We start from the raw sequence: 17103 nt of genomic DNA on the forward strand, positions 1-17103 counted from the left end.
GTTGAAAGACTTACAAAGGAAATAATAACTTGGAGTAATAAAACCACAGGTGGGAAATGAACCTATCCCTGCCTACCCAAAGTTTCTCTAACTCTGGCTTGAAAACACAGATGCATGCTTGCAGTGGGAAACACATTATGACCCTGGAGTATGATGATTCAGTCGCCTCATCCTTGAAAGAGGATGGCAGGAGATGTGGCTCAGATCTAGGGAAAACAAACTTTATTTTACCCTTGAAATAAAATTTCAGGTTTTTATTACTAACTTTATTCACAGAGCAAAAACTAAGATTAAAGACTCTATGAAATATATTACTTGTATAAAAATTTATTAATGTGCATACTGTTAGATGTTAGAACCTTTTAAAAAAATGTCCAAGGTGGATGAATTCATTCAACCCCTGGGCAAATGTACTGTACTAGGAGCTGGGTGGGCTGGATAGTAAGGTGACGAAACTGTATTGACAGGAATTGCCACTCTCAAGGGAACACCACAGGCCATGTGCTAGCATGTCTATGTGTTAATATATCTATGTAGCCCCATGAACACCAAGGCACTGTGGGTGCTCCTCCCAGGGCATTATGGGAATGGTATGGTTGGGTGGACGTTTCAGTGCTTAGGGAAAGCTGCTATCTAGGTGCCTTAGTAACTTTTTTATTGCGGTTGCAAAACACCATGACCAAGGCAACTTATAAAAGGCATTTACTTAGGTTTATAGTTTCAGGGCATCAGAGTCTGGTGACAGCAGAACGAGGTGTCAGGGACAGGAGGAAGCTCACATCCCCATCCACAAACAAGAGCAGAGAAAGCACTGGTCACAGCACCAGTTTTTGGAAACCTCAAAAAGAGTTTATGTATTTCAGAGTCCTATGAAATCTATTTTCCCATTGTGGCAGTTTGAGGGAAAATGGTCCCATAGCTTCATATGTCTGAATACTTGGTCCCCACTTGGTGGAACTGTTTGGGAAGGATAAGAAAGTGTGGCCTTTTGGAGGAAGCATGAATTTGTTAAATATCTGTTGAAGATTTTCAGGTCTGTGCTCATGAGATTTATTTTTCTGTGACTTTTCTGATGTTTTTGTCTAATTTTGATATTAGGTGCTGTTAACCTGACTCACTGAGTGAGTTTGTGCTCTCCACGTCTGCATTACAGTACAGCCTGGGACTGCATTACTGGTCTGCTGGCACTGGGAGAATGTAAGTGACATGCAGTTTGATTGATAGAGGTATTGCTGTCAGCTGTGACCTTGCTAAGAGTCGGCCTGGTGCTCTGCAGGCTTCTAACACAGGGATGTAGAAGGCCCTGCTCTCCTGGTAGACTTGCTCCTGCTCACAGCTCAGTCAGTCTCCATTCCCCTGGGCTCCTGCTTCCTTTATCTTCCCCTCCCTCCCTCCCTCCCTCCCTCCCTCCCTCCCTCCCTCCCTCCCTCCCTCCCTCCCTCCCTCCCTCCCTCCCTCCCTTCTTTTTGAGACTGGGAACTCACTGTGTAGTACAATGCATGTTTGGGATCCCAAGGGCTCAGCCTTTCAAGGGTCCTTTCAATGGACCTTACACCCCAGAGTCACCATTCCTGCATCCTCCTTCAATTTAGGACAACTTCACACTCACAAAATTCTGGGCTGGCAGGTGTTTTTTTGTTTTGTTTTGGTTTTTGTTTTCTCTTAACCCTTTCTATCATTTGCTCTGCTTTCTTCTTGTTCACAGGCTCGATGAGGAGTCAGACCCACTCTCATCTCTGACCTAACAGATAAAGAGCGTCTTCTGGCTTGACTTAAGGCCCTCTCCTTTTAATCTGCTCTTTGGCTTCTGGTTGCAGAGGTGTCCATTGATAAGTCTTCCAGGTCCAGATCCTTTCCTTGTGGTACCTAGTCTACCAATGGCCTGGTAGAAGCATCCTTTTGTTTGCTTGTTTGTTTGCTCACTAAGTTCTTTCTAAGGATTTTCACCTCTGCTTACACTGCCTACCTAACCCAAACAATGCCCATTTCATCCTATACAGCACATCAGCTACAGCTATTTTTAAATTCTCTTTATGATAATACCAATTCTTCCGGCACATTTGTTTCCTATGTTTGCTCAGTCTCTTCAAATTGAGCTTTTGCTTTTTAGTACGCTTTGGCTTGTGCGTTGTATTTTGTTGTTGTTGTTACCAATCATACCTGATAAACTGCGTAACAGGGGTTATTCTATGTAGTGTGGGAAAGCTGTGGGACCTGAGAAGCAGTGAATCTGTGCCCTTGGGCTATGACCTTCAAGACACACACACACACACACACACACACCTCTCTCTGCCCCTTCACCCTCATCTCTCCCTCACCTCTTCTCCCCATCACTTTTGAGACAGGATAACTAGAGTGAGGCGACCCTGGTCTTTCCCTCTCCCATACCACTTTATCACTTACACTCTGATAATATAGGTTCCAGTCATCCTCCAGTTTCTCCCAAGGATGGGTCTTCTCAAGGGTCCCCTGCCCTGGCCCCATTCTAAAGCTCAGCTTCTTAGAAGAGAGGAATTCTCTTTGCTCTGCATCCTGAGAATTCCCATGGTACCCTGGTGGCAAAGTGGAGAGGCCACACTACACAGGGCTGCAGAGCTCTGCATTCTCCTACTTCTCCACACCAAGGCTTTGGCAGTTTGTCAAGGACAGTTCCAGCTTCCTGCCCCAGAGGGAGGCTGTGAGGCGGGGGGTTGTGATGGTTGAATCTGCCTGACTCTCAAGGGTTCTCTTCTCTTAGAGATCTCAGAGCAGCTGATCCTTAAGTTTGTTCAGCTGCAGAGAAGCTGGTCTGCACAACCAGAGACTGTGGAATGATTCCCTCCCCCCCATTTAAAAACTTTACAGCTGTTTGAACCCTCATCTTCTGGGTCGGATCCTCTAGCTATTTATTTTATAATTTCTACAGTCAAAAGACCAAGATAAGAAAACAAACTTTTATAAAAGGTTTTCCCATCTCGGAATCCACAAAGTTCCACTCATCTTTGCCCAGTATTAGGCAAAGAGATCCCAGGGGGTAGAAGATTTGTCTATTTCCCTTCTGGGTCCCTGAGTGCTTGAATTTCTTTGCTGGCCATAGGCAAGAGGACCTGCCATCTACCCAATATGGCAGATCCTATATCTGAAGTAACCATTAGTACAGTCAAGAGAGACCAAAACCTTTCTGATAAGATGTAGTAATTAACTTAGCTATCAAAGAGCTGGAAGCCATTTCAATCCAGATAGATGTAAAGTCAGGACTCCGACTTACTTACTTAGCACAGCAACCAGCAAGAAAAGGCCTCTGGTATGGGACTTGGAGAATGCATAACTCTATTTCCTGCTGTTTGTAGATCATTGATCAAGAACCCAGGAGAGGTAGATGATAAGACTCAGATTTAAATAAGAGCAGTCTGCAGGGGAGAGGGCTTTCCATTTAAAGGTTACTCTCCATAAAAACAAAAACCCTTTGTTGCTTTTCTAACTGAAGGCTCTGGTGCCTCACTGAGAACAAAACATCACACCAGTCCCCCATCCCCCCCCCCATCCCCACCCCCCGCCCCCCCAGCTAGTCACATCTTCAAAGGATCAGAAAATAAAGCAAATGCTGGGTGTTTCGCTTAGAAGAGGCCAAGAGGAGAAACTCCAAGATATGAGCAGGAGCGAGGAGGATTTCTTAATGAGCAAGACTCAAAAATGTGCATGCTAAAGTGGTAAGATTGTAACACTGGCTTCCTTCAACACCATGGCCCACCTTGTCACATCCCATCAGCAATTGTAAGGTTAATTTTAATTTTAAGAAAAAGAAGACCCAGAAATTGGTAGTATTTCTATCTCCACTATTCACCCTTTGTTATTTGTGTTTATAGTAGAATATTGGCTCTTCATAGTTAACCGCCCCAAAACATTCTGTCACTGAAATGATAAGTTATATACATCAGTGGTATTTGTAAAATTCTGGTTGTCAGATCTACTTATCTCAAAAAAAAAAAAAAAAAGAAAGAAAAAAGAAAAAAAAGAAAAGAAAAGAAAGAAAGAAAGAAAGAAAGAAAAGAAAAGAAAAGAAAAGAAAAGAAAAGAAAAGAAAAAGAGAAAGAAAGGAAGAAAGCAGGGATTAAAGGGAAATTCTATTATATCTCAATAAAGTAGCGTAATGAGCCAAGAATTCTGTCATGTTACCCAAAGTATTGCTAGCGGTCAACTGGAAGAATGCAATTACAGAAGCACAAACACATTCTTGACATGTACCTTGGACAACTCCATGCCAGGTCCGCACTGTTTGCAGAGGACACAGTTTCCAGATCGATCCTTGAATTCCTGCTGCCTGCAATCTCCGGTTTCGCAACTCACTTTACATGCCTATAAAAGAAAAACCAGTCCCTAAGTGTCATCTTCAGCTCCACTGCTCATGCTATTTGCAAGAAAGAAATGGCATCTGCAGGGTTGTTCACATATACACCTTAGAGTAAAAACCACCTTGCCGGGCGGTGGTGGCGCACGCCTTTAATCCCGATCCTGGCACTTGGGAGGCAGAAGCAGGTGGATTTCTGAGTTCGAGGCCAGCCTGGTCTTCCAGGACAGCCAGGGCTACACAGAGAAACCCTGTCTCAGAAAAAAACAAAACAAAACAAAACAAAAAACACCTCAGTGTGGCATCGACTTAATTTTCATCTAAGAAGAAAGGCTGCTCTCTGAATGAGTCCATGGCCTTACAGTCTTCTTGCCTCAGCCTCCAGAGCTGAGATTACAGGTGTGAGTCACAACCTGGGGCTATGATAGGAGTTCTTTCCCCATATTCATATGAAAGAGAAGAGGCAACTTACCAGGTGGAGTAGGAAGAGAATGGCAGCGAAGAGCACCGTCCTGTGTAGAGGTAGGACCTTGAGTGCCATGGCTCTCACCAAACGTGTTTATTCCTGAAGGATGCAAGTCAAAGACGAGAGGGAAGACACCGTTAACATGTAGTCTTAGGGACCACTCTTTACTTATATAGCAATGTGAACGCCACTCTTTGTCCATACGAGGCGCTAAATGTTATTTATCTTTTAAAAGAACCACTTTTATTTTATTTTATTTTATTTTATTTAAGTGTTTGGGGGTTTTGCCTCCATGGGCGTCTCTGCACAGCATGCAAACATGCAAGTGTGCATGGTACCCACCAAAGCCAGAAGAGGACACTGGATCCCCTAAGGACTGGAGTTACAGACAGTCGTGAGCTGCCATGTGGGTGCTGGAAATGGAACTTGTGTCTTCTGGAAGATCAGCCAATGTTCTTAAAACTGCTGAGCCATTTCCCCACCAAAACGAACCACTTTCTAAAAAGGTACCACAGGCCCAGAGAGATGCTTCAGTGTATAAAAGCACTTGCTACCAAGCCTGAAAGACCTGAGTTTCCAGGCCCCAAGAACCAACTTTTACAATGGTCCTGTGGCTGCCACACAGTGAAGGTGTATGTATGTGTGCCAAACACACACACACAAAATAAAATAAATGTAATAAAATTTCGTAAACTCTGCTTACCTATACGATACATGCAGAACTCCTACTGGCCCTGAATTCCCATCTTACACTAGCCTTCATTTGCTACCCAAGCCTTTCCATTGACCAATCTACTTCAACCAGAAGAGACTAGCAGCCACACCATGGCTTGCAACTTTCTGTTTGTAACTGTTTGACCAGGCCAAAAGAGTGACAACAGCAACAAAATAACACTTCTAAGAGACAGCATGTGTCTAGCATGCTAATTCGCTTACTCCAGAGACCTTCTTGGGCAGTGCTTTTCAACCTTGCTAATGCTGCAACCCTTTAATACATTTTCTCATGTTGTAACCTGTAGCCACAAAACTATTTTTGTTGCTACTTCACAACTGTAATTTTGTTACTGTTATGAATTATAATGTAAATCTCTGTGTTTTTTAGTGGTCTCAGGTGACCCCTGTGAAAGTCATTCAACCCCCAAAGGCATCATGACCCACAGGTTGAGAACCACTGTTCTAAAAGGTAAATACTGTCAGAACCACTGTTCTAGAAGGTGAATACTATCATCAGTCTTCAGAGATGGGAAATAGAGGACCAGAAAGTGACCTGCTCCAGGGCACTCTGCAGCTAAAATGCAAGCCTAAATGGGGCAGTTCTAGGGCAAGGCAAAGCCCCTATGAATGCAAACCCTGCACAGATCTGGGGATTGTCGTCGCCTCCTCCCAGGAAAAGATGCTAAATCTGAGGCTGGACTGGAGTGACTCCTCCCCAAAGCTGCACAACACAGAGTGAGGATGGGTGATCAATCTGAAGCTTTCATTTGAAACATCTAAATGTCGCTTAAACAAGGGATGTAATGAGAGGCAGGGCATTTCAATAAAGCATCAACCCAGCTTCTTGACATAGGCACAGTGTCAGGAGAGACATCACTGAGAGGACTCCGAATAAATATAGATTTGGAATGAATTCACACCTTTCTCCTTCTTGGTTATGTCTCTTCCCACCATATCTCAGACTCAACCGTGGACTCTCTTGCCTAGGCAGAAGGAGATGAATTCCATCCCTGAAGTATATACAACAGGTTATCTCTTGACGTGATCTTAAGATGTAAAAAAAAATGTGTGATTCTTTCTAAGTTAGTAAAGTGTAATTTAATAGCTGGGTATGGTGGCACACACCTTTAATCTCAGCATTTGGGAGGCAGAGGCAGGTGTATCTTTGTGATTTTGAGAACAGTCAGGTCTAAATAGTGAGTTCAAAGATAACCAGAGCTACATAGTGATACCCTGTCTTGAAAACAAGAAACAAAACAAAACAAAACAAAAAACCAGTGTGTAATTTAAATGGAATTACAAACTAACATGAGAAAGCAAGGACAGGCAGAGCATCCCTCCCATGAGATGCTCAGGGCCAGGATAGTTTGAGATTTCAGCTATCCTGTGATCCTGCAATATTGGTACTTGCACCGTGAGATAAGCTGTGTTGGGCCTGAGGACCAAGTCAACTCAAAATTCATTAGTTTCACGTACAACTTAAACTCATCGCCTGAAGGTGACTTTACAGGGAGATTTTAATGACTGTGTGCATCAGAGAGTCTCCATTGGGCGGAATCCCCACTTGTAGCAGCTTGCTGGCATATAAAACAATCCAAATATCCAACCTGTAAAAGCAAAGCACTTATACCAAATAAGAGGGGGAAAAAGGATGGCCTGAGTCAGCGTATGTCATAATCAACAGAAGACTCTCTTGGGACACTGTGCAAAGCGCTGGGAGCACGGACAGAGGGCAGAGACCCAGGGATAGTGAGATGGCTCAGAAGGTGTTTTGTTTTGTTTTGTTGAGACTGTCTGGCAAGCAAGCTCCAGAGACCCTCCTGTCCCTAGCACCCAGCACTGGGATGATCACGATGCACACAGTTTTGCCTGGCTTTTGATGTGGGTGTAGTCACTGAGCCATCTCCCCAACCCTCCCATCAGGTCCCCCAGGTGTTTGTTCTCTATTTATTTTGAGGAAGGTTGTGCTAACTTGCTCCAGGCTGGTCTTGAACTTGATTCCTCTGGTCTCAGTCTCTCAAACATTAGATCTCTGCTTCAAACTGAGCCCAGTGCAGGCTATCCTTCAACCAACTATGGCCACGGTGCCTGGTCCGGCTGCAACAGAGAGCAGCACAGCTCAGCAGTGTGAACGAGAACAAGCCGTTTAGCCTGTGGGGAGCCAGGGTTCCTGCAAGCCAGACATCCCAGGAGGACTAGGACAACAGGAGAGGTCTCTGATACACAGTGTTTCGAAACATAGGCACTCCTAAAAAGCATTAGCAAGTACTGTCTATCATGTCAAGAGTGTTGATTTTGTTTTTTAATTTTTGGGGGACTTCATGCATGCAGTGCATTTTGATTATATTTCCACCCACTCCTTCTCCTAATGCCTCCTAGATTCACCCCCATTTTCCACCTCTCCCAACTTCGTATCTTTTTAAAAATAAAAATAATCTACTGAATCTAATTTGTGTTGCCTATGTACTAATGGGTGAGACCATCCACGGGATCATAGACCTACCCTTAAAGAAAAATGACTCTCTTCCCCCAAAAGTCATTAACTGTCCATAGCTTTTCAATTAGGGGTCCTGGCCTATGTGGCCCTCCCCATGCTAGGATGTTGAATGGCTTGATCTTGTGCGGGTCTTGCTCAGGCTAGCACGCTGCTGTGAATTCATGCCTATCACAGTCCTGTTGTGTCCCCATCTCCTCCAAGTCTTCACTAACCTCTGGCTCTTAGAACCATTCCATACTGTTTTCCTTGATGGTCTCTGAGCCTTGTGGGAAGGTATATGATACAGATGTATCAGTGTGGCTGAAAACTCCATAGATAGTTATTCTCTGTACTCTGGCCAGAGAATTAATTTCTGTGTCAACTGCCATCTACTGTACAAAGAAACTTCTCCAGTTAGGTCCGAGAGCTGTACTGATCTATATATAGAGAGAGATAATTTATAGGGCTGTTTGCTACTATGCTTGCTTTTAAAGATGAATAGTAGCTTCTATGTTTACTTAGAATATGAATAGTAGCTACTATGTCTACTTAGAATATGAGTAGTAGTGCTTTTTAACCTCTGGGGCCTAGGAGCTCACCGACTACGGGCTTGGATTCATATTGACAATACTAGGGATGCATTTCATATTGTGGAGCAGACCTTACATATAAGTTTAACAACTATTGGTTACCTCCACAACATCCACACCACTATTATATCCTACCATATCTCATCATAGCAGTTGTTAATGGAGCTCACTGGACTCCCAGCTGGGTAAGAGAGTTGAAGACTTCCTCCCCAGCAGTCGACATAGCCCCTTCCAGCACTGTGAAAGCTAACCAGTGGAGAAAAAGTTTCCTGGTCAGTATTTACTTGATTACTCCATGTAGTATGACCAACATATATGGCATCTTCATCATTTGTGTCCTTAAAACAAGTCCTGTTGGGCAACTAAGAGCAATGGCAAAAGCCAGTTTTGTTTGAGGGTCTCCAGGACACTCACAACCAACAGTTTAATGGAAGTATCCTAAACCAGGCAGTGGGCTTCTTTTTTGGCAACCTATGATTTGAGAAGTGCATTATCCCCTGTGTAGGCTAACTCCAGATAAACATGTGTGTGTGTGTGTGTGTGTGTGTGTGTGTGTGTGTGTGTGTGTGAATAGAAAGCTTCCACATGGGTTTTCAAGCATCCTTACCATTAGCCATCTCTCACTCAGCTCCCTTCTCCACCCCACCCTCACATCCCTCTCTCTATTTAAACGTGCAAGCATCCTCATTATCCCCCTTTACTCTTTATGGTATTTATGTCTTGCTGTTCCCTTTCCCCATGTTATGGCTTTTGTTTGTCCTTTCTGAGACAGGGTTTCTCTGTGTAACAAGCCCTGGCTGTCCTGAAACTGGCTTTGTAGGCTGGCCTCGAACTCACAGAGATCCACCTGCATCAGCCTTCTCAGTGCTGACATTAAAGGTGTGTTAACACCACAGCCTGGCATGTTAGGACATTTTTATTGAGCATGAACTAACATTACCTGGGACAATAGTCCTTCAAGAGTCATCACCTGCCAGACCATTGTGGGACATCCCAGTGACCCCACGGAAGCAGGGTCCTAGTTCTGCCTGTGGAGAACAAGAACTGGTCCACTGTTTGAACCAAGCACTCGCAAAGCCAAGTCCTGTGTTTACAAAATGTATGCAAGTCTTTCCTCATTTTTAAAGTAGATAGTTATCTCGATACAATGGGAGAGAAAGTCAAAGGTCAGAAATAGTAGAACTAAGGAATGTCAAATCAAATTCCTGGCAGGTGACCCCACACAGGGTTTTAGACATTCTGCTATGCCACTGCAGACTTGAATCTTGTGTGGCTGCATCCAATGACCAACTTCATTAGAGAAAGGAGAATCGTGTCAACAGAGCCGCCGACGAGTGTATCAGGAAACCGCAAATTTAATTATTTTTCTACTCATTTAGCCTGCAAGCAAAGACTTATGAGGTGCCTTGGGTGGGGATGGTCCTAACGACGTACATCTGGAAGCAGCTCACGGCTCGGCAGGCGCCATTTTCCTCTACACGCCTTTTATATCCCAACTAAGGAGCCCATCAGAAACCAACCATCTCACTGTGAGTGTTCTGAGTGTGACCATGAATTTCCTGGAATAAAATGAGATTCCTTATGAAATTCTTTGGCATTTATTTAAAAGGGGGCGGGGGGAGAAATGAAACGAAATAACTAGTATCAATAATATTTAAAATAAAGCAAAACCAAGGCTATTTGTGAAATTGATTTTTTTTTAAACTCTAGCATTCAGGGTTGGGCTCAAAGACAGAGAAATATGCATTTATGTTCCAAGATCCTACGTATCTGGTATTAATTTATCAAGCCCCAGAAACACAAATGACTGTGCGTCTGTATCAATGGCCTGCAAGTCTAGGGATTTGCAGTTTACCAATATGTCCATGCTGGAAATGCCTTCTAAGCACCCTGCGTCCATGTCTATAGGACAGGTACAGTAAATCTACCCCTAGCTGGCACTTCAGAACGGGCATTCCTACCCTGACATCTGCCTGCACCTACACCAAGCAAGCTGCTGGCATCAGAACTGGGCCAGAATGGGAAGGTACAGGAATCCAAAGTGCAGGGCTGGCACACAGCCCGCCAGCTGCCCTGAAGAACCTCTTACACATAAGCCGCACAGCCTGTTCATTTGCGTGAATGGGCACTAATACAGATGTGTCCCAGCCGGCCCAGCTTGGCAGGGACAGAAACACAACAGGTGCTGTACATGCACACCACTGGCACTTGCTGGAAATTAAAAAAAAAAAAACAAAAACCAACAACAACAAAAAACCTGTGCCACGTGTATATGGGCAAAAGGGGCTTGAGTTAAGACTCAGCAGCTCAGGAAAGCAATGCCCAGGAGACTACCAAGTCAGCCAGGCTGGCCAGACCTCTAGAGCAGTCCCTAAATCGATGCCAGCCCAGGTTGACCATCAAAAGGTCTGAAGCAGTGAATGTAGTCTGGGCACTTTGGCATGGCGTACCCTAACCTTCATCCATCATCCATAGTTGCTTGCTTCTCTCTCTTAGTCTTTAGCACTTTCTTTGGCCAAGGCAACGCTCGGATTTTTTAAAAAATATTCATTCATTATGTATAGGAGTGTTTGCCTACACTCATGTCTGTGTACCATGTGTGTGCCGGGCGCCTGTGGAGATCAGAAGAGGGTGTCAGACCTCCTGTACAAAAGTTACAAGCAGTTGTACAGACTGCCATGTGGGTACAGCTAAGTGAACTCGGGTCCTCTGCAAGAGCAGCAAATACTCTTTACTGCTGAGGCATCTCGCTAGCCCCAATACTTGGATTTTAGAAAATAGTCTTCATTATTTTTTTAAAGATTTATTTATTTATTTTATGTATATGAATACACGGTAGCTATCTTCGGACACACCAGAAGAGGGCATTGGATCCCATTACAGATGGATGTGAGCCACCATGTGGTTGCTGGGAATTAAACTCAGGACCTCTGGGGAGAGATGAACCAGAGCCAAGCATGGCTCGTCCCTCACGAGTAAGGTCACGTCATTTTTTTCATCTCCTCTGTTCACTGGGCACCCTTCTCATATCCAGTTACCTACCAGCCATGTGTGATTGCCACCAGTCAGGATTTGGAGACTGAACAGCCAGGACATCAATTTTACTCAAGAATTATAAATCCCCAACAAAGGAGCTAGAGAAAGGGCCCAAGGAGCTGAAGGAATTTGCAGCCCCGTAAGAGGAACAACAATATGAACAAACCAGTACCCCTAGAGCTCCCAGGGACTAAGCTACCAACCAAAGAGTACACATGGAGGGACCCGTGGCTCCAGCTGCATATGTAGTAGAGGATGGCCTTGTCAGTCATCAGTGGGAGGAGAGGCCCTTGGTCTGTGAAGGCTTGATGCCCTAGTGTAGCAGAATGCTAGGACATGTGTGGATCCCACCAGCCAGTCTTGTCAAAATAATAAGTTCTAGGTTCCGTGAGAGAGGTTTTCAATTCCCAGCACCCACACAGAGGCTCACAACCATCTGCACCTCCAGTTCCTAGGAATCCCTCTTCTGTCTTCGGCAAAGACTGCATGCACATGGCACACAAACACATATCCAGGCAAAACACCTGTACAGGTTTTCTGTGTCAACTTGACACAGCTGGAGTTATCACAGAGAAAGGAGCTTCAGTTGAGGAAATGCCTCCATGAGATCCAGCTGTAAGGCATTTTCTCAATTAGTGATCAAGAGAGGAGGGCCCACTGTTGGAGGGGTGCCATCCCTGGGTTGGTAGTCCTGGGTTCTATAAGAAAGTGAAGCCGGGCGTGGTGGCGCACGCCTTTAATCCCAGCACTCGGGAGGCAGAGGCAGGCGGATTTCTGAGTTCGAGGCCAGCCTGATCTACAAAGTGAGTTCCAGGACAGCCAGGGCTACACAGAGAAACCCTGTCCCGAAAAAAAAAAAAAAAAAAAAAAGAAGAAGAAAGTGAACTGAGCAAGCTGGGGGAAAAGCCAGTATGAAATATCCCTCCATGGCCTCTGCATCAGCTCCTGCTTCCTGACCTGCTAAAGTTCCAGTCCTGACTTCCTTTGGTGATGAACAGCAGTGTGAAAAGTGTAAACTGCATAAACCTTTTCCTCCCCAACTTGCTTCGTGGTCATGGTGTGTTGTGCAGGAACAGAAATCCTAAGACAACACCCATACACAGAATTAAAAAAAATATTTTTTTAATTAAAAAGCAGTCTTTACAATTTAAAAAAAAAGTGCCTTAATGTAATATTTGCCCTATGAACTTAACATAGAGTTGATTTTTGTATACATCACATAAAACTTAAATAATGTAAAGTCTAGCTGGTAGGTGTAGAGCCATGTTGTTCATTGTGTTGCTTAAATTGTGTATAATACAATATAAAACTTGCTTTGTTTGATATTTAAAATGATGAGATGGGGGATAAGGAGAGAAGGCACCCAACAACTTATGTGCATGCACACACAACTCCAAAATAGAATAAAATGCTTGGGCCCAAAAGCATTTTAGATTTGGTAAGTCTTCAGGTGTTGGAAGATGTTTGTGTACATAATAAATCAGCTTGAGGGCGGGATTAGTACTAAACCTTAAATCCATTTATGTTTTATATTTATGTTAGCCATATAGCCTGAAGATCATTTATCTACATTTTAAGTGTGCTTTCTTGTTTGGATTTATTTGGAATAGTCTCACTATGTAGCCTGACTAGCCCCTAACATGCAGAAATCCACCTGCCACTGTCTTCTCCAATCCCTGCCACCTCCCCACCTGAGTGCTGGGATTCAAGATGTGTGCCATCATGCCTGGCCTTAACTGAAGTTTCCTGCTGTGGAATTTCTACACGTGGCCTCATATCAGATTTTGCCTAATTTCAGGTTCTGGATTTCTGGGCTAGGGATGATCAACCTTGGTTAGCAATTGTATCCAAGAAGGAAAAGCTAATATTTATCATTCTAGCTTAAACCATAAGAAACATTTCTAACATTAAATAAACATCTATATTTAGTCTGGATTATCAAAACATATGACTCTAGGAATACTTAGAATAATCCGCAAAAGGTTTTACAGAACAAATAATGTTTTTTATTCTTCCATCTCTTAGTTTAGTTTAGTTTAGTTTAGTTTTACTTTTGATGTTTGAGATAGAGTGTCACTATGCAGGCTAAACTCACAGCAAACCTCCTGCCTCATTTTCTCTATTATAGACCATATAGGAACAAGCTCCACACCTGGCCGCTGTTTTTCTACCTCTTGAAAACTATTTATTAACCCATGATGGAACATTTAAGTTTTCATCTAGCAGGACTATAACATTATGTATAGTTATGCTCCACCCTGCATTTTTCTAATATGCAATAAGATGAAACATTAAAGGAATGGGACAACACTTAAGCAAATCCACAAGCTTACTGCTTAAAAAAAAATCACCATGGAAATAAAGCCAATATAATAAATGCAAATGCTCACATTGGGATAACCAGATAAGTGGCTTGGAAGTCCTGCCAGTCCCACATGCTAGCAGAAGAAAAATCAGAATTTTGGAACACTATTTTCAAATAGGACGATAAGCCTCAGCCTGTGTCTATTCTTAATCTTACCCTAACTTCACTGTCTTCTGAGAATCCTTACTCATACCAAGGGGAGGTGGCCACCCTGGCAGCCCAGGAAGCTTGCAGAGGTGTGTACAGGTGAGAGGAACGTGCACACAGGAAGGGAAGCCAGAGTGATTCTCTTCCAAATAACGAAATGTTTGTGCCTAAAAACTCCACAAGCAGTAAGGTTTTCTACTGCCAAACACAGCAGTTCAAATTCCCCAAAGTTTGCCTTTTTTTAACAGAACTTCACGTCCAGGAAGGGGTTTCTGAGATGAATTCTTTGTATTTCTTGAGCTATAAACTCAATCCTGTTTGCTCTAGGGAAATGTCAGAATTCTCAAAATGTTCACTTAACAAGTACACTGTTGATAAATGATGTCACTTTTTTTTTCTGAAATTTATCGAACGTTTATCCTAAAATGCCAGAATTCTCAAAATGTTCACTTAACAGGCACAATGTTAAAACACAACACAACAAAACAAAACATGTGCATTTCTGAAATTTATCAAAAATTTATCCTAAGATAAAAATAAAACACTCATAGTGTCGCTGATTACAAGGACTCATGCACAGTTGCTCTCGGCACTGTGCACAACCGTCCCTAAGACACAGCTGTTTAAATTTTTATTTTGGAAGGAAGCCTGGGTAGATTCTAACCAGGCTGTGTCTGTCCATCCAGAATTTCCTCATGAGACCCATCCAAGCTTTTGTCTTTTTCTTTTTTGGAAGAGAAGCGCAATAATCACAGTCTCATATAATTACTGATGGATGGCTCTTTTTCTTTTCAAAGCCTGGGTTTTAATCCCATAGCCTAAAAAGTATATGCCTTGTGACGTGTGCACTAGAAGAGGACCCAGTTCTGTTTAAACATCTTACTTCCCAATGTAAACACTTCCAACAAAATAAAGTATGATGGATGGACTCCATGCGCAGCCTGCAAATCAGAGGCGATTCTCTTCATACTGCCTCGTTTGTCTTGTCCTTCAGCTGGAGTTTCCTTCACAAAACCTAGGGACAGCCAACAGTCACCTGCTGCAGGACACATGTATTTAACTGTTCCGTGGCCTCTGCTCACTCTGGCAGCTGCTGACTCATTCATTTGGAATACACACTTATTCTAGGAGGGCATTTCTAGTCAACCTGGATTCAGCCCTGGTGGGACTTGATGGCCTTGTCTAGAATTTTAAACGTTTGATCTTAAATACTGATCTGTCAGGCTTAAAACAATTTGGAATTTTGTCATTAATGATGCATGGAGCTTTCTGACCGTGCTGTGGTAAGTTTGGGGTGGAACTGGTCTAGAGGGTTGAACTAAGCTAAGACCTGGTTCAGAGATTTTTTTAATAAGCAGAAAAGAAGAAGGGAGTTTTCATGAGGGTTAGTGTACTTGCTCATATTTGTTTTAAAAGTCTCAAACATACTGTAAATTCCCCAAGCACTCTAACTGGTAAATTACGTTAATGAACTAAAGAGAGCATGCTAAGTCACTTGCCAGTCCTGAGTCATTCATTGTCTTTGTGCTTACAGCTCATTTAAATTCTGAAATATATATGAATTAAGTTCTGAATCATTTAATCAGCTGCATTAATTTTCTGTCTTTTTTTTTTTTGAGGCTTTAAAAACTCATTTTAGAGGCTGGAGAGATGGCCCAGTGGTTAAGAGCACAAGTTGCTATTCTAGAGGACTAGGGTTCATTTTCCAGCACTAATAAGGAAGCTGTCAACCATCGGTAACTCCAGTCCCAGGGAATCCGATACCCTTTCCGGCCTCTGCAGGCATCGCATACATGTGTTATACAGTCATGCACAAAAGCACTCATACACATAAAATAAAAGTAAAGGTTTAAAAAATGTTTTAAACGTTTTTGTTGGAGTCTGGGAGGTGGCTCAGGAGGTAAGAGTGTTTGCTCTAGAAGCATGAAGACCTAAGTTCAGATTCCTAGCACCCACATAAAAAAGCTAGGCATGGCCACAAGTGCCTATAGCCTAGTACTGGGAGAGGAGGCAGGTGGACTGCAGTTCTCTGGTGGTACCTAAAAGAACAATCTATAGGTTCAGTGAGAGATCTGTCTCAAGGAAACTAGGCAAATAGTAATAAAAATACTCAATTATCCTTTGGCCTCCACATGTCCACATGAGCATGGACACACACACACATACACACACAAACACACACACACACACACACACACACACACACACATACCATGCATATTAGCAATGTCCCTTATACCAGTCTTTTGCTGGGAGAGGCATTATGCGATGCAGTCACTGCCATTTCCCATTTATAACAGTTCCTATCTGCTGGCTTCAGATTCAAACCTGGGCTCATCTTTAGGCGTTTCCACCACAGACATAATTCATACAGTTGTCCCAGGGAATGTTAGCAGAACATCTCAAGAGTTAACATCTACTATGGAAATGAAAATTCTTAAGTCAATAAAGCCATGTGGCCCTGGTAATAAAGTAGACGTCATAAGACCTTTTCATTGATTAAAAAGCAAAGAACTTACAGAGATTATGATAATGCTTCATGCATTAATGCCAAGGAAATATTTTCACAAGACACTTTTATATTTTGCATTCCTTTCACACCAACTCAACATGCAAAGAAAAATTCTTTTTTGGTACCCACACCTCTGAATACTTCAAAACTTGTCTTCTACGTGAGTACTCAGTTCTTCATCCTCTAGATACAAATCTTTCTCCAAAGAAAATATTCCGAGTAAATCCTGAACTAATGTAATATAACCGTCCCGGTGCATGGAAGAAACTGACCATGAAATGGTAACACAAAAATAAATTCTTCTGTTTACACAAACTGTGTCTAACAACATCCATTTCCCGAGTATATAATCTGTCTTGCAGTCAAAGGACATGTTGCTGAAGTAAAGATCACATCTTCATAAATAGATTGAATTAAGCTGTTTCACTCAGAGAAACACCCAACAGTGTTTATACTTTTGTTTGAAAACG

At 42.9% G+C, this 17103-nt stretch overlaps 1 protein-coding gene across 2 annotated transcripts in view; it reads right to left on the bottom strand.

The window, feature by feature from the left end:
- The window catches only part of Tnfrsf19 (tumor necrosis factor receptor superfamily, member 19), an 83022-nt gene that overhangs the window by 56111 nt on the left and 9808 nt on the right, over positions 1 to 17103 (bottom strand). For both annotated transcript variants that reach the window (NM_013869.5, NM_001164155.1), the window contains exons 2-3: positions 4800 to 4892; positions 4225 to 4335 (exon numbers count right to left, since the gene is read on the bottom strand). In NM_013869.5, the coding sequence (NP_038897.4) occupies positions 4225 to 4335; positions 4800 to 4868 (180 nt within the window). In that variant the 5' untranslated portion in view covers positions 4869 to 4892. The remainder of the gene's footprint in view (positions 1 to 4224; positions 4336 to 4799; positions 4893 to 17103) is intronic.

This window comes from Mus musculus, chromosome 14 (assembly GCF_000001635.26).
Source record: "Mus musculus strain C57BL/6J chromosome 14, GRCm38.p6 C57BL/6J".
NCBI classification, from domain to species: Eukaryota; Metazoa; Chordata; class Mammalia; order Rodentia; family Muridae; genus Mus; species Mus musculus.